The sequence below is a fragment of the Rhineura floridana genome, chromosome 17, assembly GCF_030035675.1.
Source record: "Rhineura floridana isolate rRhiFlo1 chromosome 17, rRhiFlo1.hap2, whole genome shotgun sequence".
In the NCBI taxonomy this organism is placed as follows: Eukaryota; Metazoa; Chordata; class Lepidosauria; order Squamata; family Rhineuridae; genus Rhineura; species Rhineura floridana.
In genome coordinates, this window is record NC_084496.1 from 2,213,473 (window position 1) to 2,218,540 (window position 5,068).

The 5,068-nt window shown below is 50.6% G+C and overlaps 1 protein-coding gene across 1 annotated transcript; it reads right to left on the reverse strand.

The window, feature by feature from the left end:
* Window positions 1–831: 831 nt before the first annotated feature.
* On the reverse strand, window positions 832–4,464 carry NPW (neuropeptide W). Its single transcript, XM_061600058.1, has 2 exons — window positions 3,887–4,464; window positions 832–1,009 (listed from the first exon to the last, which is right to left on the reverse strand). Exons 1-2 carry the CDS (start codon window positions 4,462–4,464, stop codon window positions 994–996), a joined length of 594 nt encoding a protein of 197 aa, XP_061456042.1. The 3' UTR covers window positions 832–993.
* Between the last annotated feature and the right edge of the window lie 604 nt (window positions 4,465–5,068).

Consider the following 5,068-nt stretch of genomic DNA (forward strand, 5'->3'; position numbering starts at 1 on the left):
ACTTAAAAACACATAATTAAAACAGTTAAAAGCAACCTGAACAGGGGACACTCAACCTTCTGTGGCTATTGATTATGGTCAGTCCTTATTTTGGGAGTGGGGGGTGGGGAGTGGCGCTTCTTAGGTATCCAACTAAGCCCTGTTGAGTGGACGCACTGAAATTAATGGACCTGAGTTAGTTTTGCCCATTAACTTCAGTGGGTCTACTCTGAGTAGAACTAGTATTGGTTATACCCCAAGGATTTGTTGTACTTTTCTAAATGTTGGGGTTCCCCTTGCTATGTGAATTCCTTCCCTTTGCCTTCTCAGTGTGTCCATTTTGCCTCCAAACTTATCCGTGCTCGTTTCCTGCCTTCGCTGTTAGAGGGAGCGGCAGCCTCACTCCCCTCCAGAATTTGTCTGATCCTTGTAACATGAGAACGTACAAGAATTCATTTGATTAAATCTTGTTTTTAATTAGTACAGCATCCCAGAGAGAGAGAGAGAGAGACTGAAAATAAGTACATATTATCGTACTGCAGAGAAGCCATTATCTGAAAAGTAATAATCAACATAATATATCGCTGTTTCCCCAAAATGTGAGCATGAAGTTGGTTTTTTAAAAAAATTAATAGAGATCCTCCTGCCCAGATCCCAGCAGTTGGGAAAAGGCAATCAAAAGGCTTGTGGCCATGATCCCTAGAATCAGAAAAGTGCAGGCATCCTATAGTTGCCTATGGGAGAATCCACACACAATTATTTGTTTCTTTGTTTGTTTATTAGATGTATATCCCGCCCTTCCTCCCCGTAGGAGCCCAGGGCGGCAATTATGACACAATTACGTTCACAGCCCCTTCCCTTCTTTGGGGAGATGTGACTATGCATGGTTCCAAAAAAGACTACACAAGCCACTCCAATATTCTTTCATTCTCCGGTACTGGAATCAGTTTCTATGCCCGTCCGCAGGCTTTCTTCAGACAACTCGTTCAGCAGGATGCCTCCTCTCATCAGACATTAGATCTCAGGGTTGCTAAACGGGAAAAGAAAGCCTGGGTGATTTTTTTTTTAGTTGTCCATTCCATGCACTGAATCAGTTCACATATTCTCATTTGCCCTCAGTTTCCCACATCAACAACACGGGCTATTTTCCTACCATTTTTGCAGGGCAGAGGAACTAAACATTGTCAGAAACATGGAATTAATGCCAAAATTGGCAAGCTTGTGTCAGGTGCTCACCTCCTCCTTTGTGACTCACACCATCCCCACCCCAACATCACTAAATGGTGTCCTTCCCAGTCCCCAGCCACTGATGTGGAGTGGAGGCAGGGGAGTGCACACTGCAATGATGCCAAGAGAAGGGGGAAATCAACACAGGACTGTCGTTCCTTCCTGGCAGCAGCCTGAGTCTCTTGGGACGTATGCTTTCACCCTCAAGCATGCCATGGGCCAGCCTTCCCCAACCTGGTGCCCTCCAGATGTTTTGGACTACAACTTCCATCGGGCCAAACTGCACAGCCATCATACAGCTGCATGGACTTGAGCATGAGAGTTGTAGCCTGAAACATCTGGCGGGCACCTAGTTGGGGAAGGCTGTCACGCATCTTCTTTATACAGCAATGCCGCAATGGACAGGAACAGTAGGCTGGCTCACACACGCTTGCTCATCACCTGACGAGTGCATCATCAAGCGATGACTTCCATGCATGCACGAGCCTTCACAGGTAAGACGCCGAGGAGCAAATCTCAGAGACCACGCATGCCAGTTCAGTCTTGCATGCAGAAAGTCTGAGGTGCAGTCCGCAGCATTTCCTGACTCCCTGCCTGAAATCCTGGAGAGCAGCTGCCTGTCAGTGTAGACAATACTGAGCTAGATGGACCAAGGGCGTCACTCGGGAAAAGGCCGCTTCCTACGTCCCCAGGATTGCTTTAGCAACCAGCGCTGTATGTGCATAGGCGCAGCAGCCCTCTGGCAAAGGGCCATTGCAGCTCAGTGGCAGAGCATCTACCTTGCATGTAGAAGGTCCCAGGTGCAATCCCCAATGGCATCTCCAGGGAGGGCTGGGAGAGACCCCATTCTGAAACCCTGGGCAGCTGCTGCCGGTCAATGTAGACAATACTGAGCTAGATGGACCAATGGCCTGACTCAGTATAAGGCAGCTTCCTGGGTTCCCCACTGAAGTGCATTGGGGAGGAGGATGCAGGAGTAAGAAAAAGCAGCTTTGCCTCAACTAGCATGCAGCATTTTTTATAATTTAGGTTGTTGTTATGTGCCTTCAAGTTGATTATGACTTATGGCGACCCTGTGAATCAGCGACCTCCAATAGCATCCGTTATAAACCACCCTGTTCAGATCTTGTAAGTTCAGGTCTGTGGCTTCCTTTATGGAATCAACCCATCTCTTGTTTGGCCTTCCTCTTTTTCTACTCCCTTCTGTTTTCCCCAGCATTATTGTCTTTTCTAGTGAATCATGTCTTCTCATGATGTGTCCAAAGTATGATAACCTCAGTGTCATCATTTTAGCTTCTAGTGATAGTTCTAGTTTGATTTGTTCTAACACCCAATTGTTTGTCTTTTTCGCGGTCCATGGTATGCGCAAAGCTCTCCTCCAGCACCACATTTCAAATGCGTTGATTTTTCTCTTATCTGCCTTTTTCACTGTCCAACTTTCACATCCATACATAGAGATCAGGAATACCATGGTCTGAATGATCCTGACTTTAGTGTTCAGTGATCGATCGATCGATTGAGCAATCCATCCATCCATCCATCCATCCATCCATCCATCCATCCATCCATCCATCCGTGGTGGCTGATGGTTCTACGTCAGCAGGGCAGTAGGATCCACTCTGGGTTTTAGTCCAAACTTTCAAGGAGCTGTCCAAGGTGCACAATAAAAGACTGCCACCTGAACCACTGGGGATCCACTGCCACTCAGTGCAGACGATACTGAGCTAGACAGACCAACTGACCCTCTCAACATAAAGCAGCTTCCTGTGTAGTTATCTTTTGCGACCCGCAATTAATCACTGTTTCCCAGGCACAGAAGAAAGTTGATCTCCAAGGGACAACAGTCCTAAGAACATACACAACACGCTTTTACTCTTGTACAAGAGCACAAGGACTGTGTCCTTTTACTCCAGATTCACGAACCCAGAGTACCTAGCAGTACCTGTTTGCCCACTCGCAAATACAGAGGATTTTCCCCGCCCAGACCATAAGCATGCACTGAAACCTCAGGGAGGGCTGCATCTCTTTAACATCCCATATTTAGGGCACTTCCAGATGAAGGTTTAATATTGCAAACGGATTGTTGGCAACAGGGGGTATTTTTTAATCTAATTTCCCTCAAAAAGGGAAAATCTGAATTATTGGATGCTGGAAAAATCTTGCATGCATGAGGGGCTCCCATCTCACAATCTGGAAGCAATCTTGGAGTCTCATCAGCTGAAGATGCCTCCAGACAGGTGTTTATTGTATGGTGGGAGCTCCTCATGCATGCAAAATCTTCATAGCATCCACATGACGTTGGCATCAAAATGTCAGCCCTTATCCACACCCACCCATTTAATCCATGCTTAAACATATGGCGTGTACACGGCCTCCAACTCCCAGCAGCCCCGCAGCTAGCATGGCCAATGGTCAAAGCTGATGGGAGTTATAATCCAACAGCCCCTGGTTCCCCATCGCTATGGACAACATGAAGCCTCTGTTTGGAAGTCCCCTAAAAGTGAGTCAAGCAACTCCATCTTAATGTGCTGCATCCTTAGCAATGGTGGATGTGCTCTGAGCAGTGGTGGCTAGTGGCTCCTTGAAAATCTGGACTAAAACCCAGAGTGGATTCCACTGCCCCTCCGGCATGGAGCCGCCCTCGCCTCTGAGGCTCTTTGAGTCCCTGGGCACTATTTACCTGGCCTCCTCCGATGTGCCTGGCTGTCCTCTCTTCCACATGGCCCTCTCCAGGAGCTCTGGGTTCACCGCAGGGCTTTGCCTGAGAGCCCCCTCCTGGCATCCCGACAGGCACAGGGCTGCCCAGGTCCTCCCTTGGTGCTGGGGGGCATCCAAGAGGGTCCTGCTGGCATGGCTCTTCCAAGAGGCCGGGGGCCAGAGCGTTCTCTTATCGGTCCCTGCAGCAGCAGCATCTTTCCAGGCTCCCACCTGGGAGGCCAGGTGAGGCGGCAGCTTCAGAGTGGTCCAGGGTCCCTCCTCCGCCTGCTGGAGCATCAGCCACTGGGGGGCTCTGTTGGCAGGTGGGGCAGGCTCTCCCACGCTCTCCTGGCTCTCCCGGGACCCCTCAGCCGCCTGCCGGCGCCACAGGTAAGGTGAGCGCCTGACACCCATCAAAAGCCCCGAAGCTCGCCCCACAGTGTGGTACCTGGGGCTGGCCACGTGCTTGTACCAGGCACCTGCTGGGGTTGCCAGCAAGATCAAGCCCAGCAGGCCCAGGGCTTTCCACAGGGGCCCTCGGGACACCTGCTGTAAAAGCATGGGGGCAGGTGGACCTCGCCCCTGTTCAGGTGGGCTCAGGACCCCCCCAAGCCTGGAGGAGGGATGGAGGCGCCTTCTGTGGTTCAGAGAGATGATGCTGGTCCTTTGTCAGTCAAAGTTGGAAAGAGTCTCTCTCTGTGTCTCTCTGCGTCTCTCTGTGCTGCTGCCACAACTTGTATATAAGCACAGGCGGGGGGGAGGGGGAGGAGCAGCCCCCCTCTCCCCCCCCTGGCTCCACCTTTTCCCCAGCTGAAATCCATGCTCAGGCTCCTAGAGGCTGCCTCCCCATCCCACCCACCCCTTGAGGAGGTCCTCCTCTCTCCCGCATTTTCAGAGGCAGACATTCCACCAACACAGCCTCTCCCCCTCCACCCCCTGCATCTGTGCCTGGATCTGTTGGATTTCTGCCTGTCATCATCAGCCTACTCAGGCCACAGTCTCCTAAACGTAATGACCTGGAATTCCCAGGGCAATGGGCATCTGTGGCATCTCCTGCTCAGAAAATGCCCTTTGCAAGATTGGGGGTTTACACACACACACCCCACATCCAATATTTGCTGGAAGCTGTGCTTAGATGGCCTGGTGGGACCTCAGAAGCTGTCAA

Excerpts from the sequence above, each read along its gene's own strand:
- NPW (XM_061600058.1), bottom strand. The coding sequence starts at position 4,464 with ATGCTTTTACAGCAGGTGTCCCGAGGGCCCCTGTGGAAAGCCCTGGGC.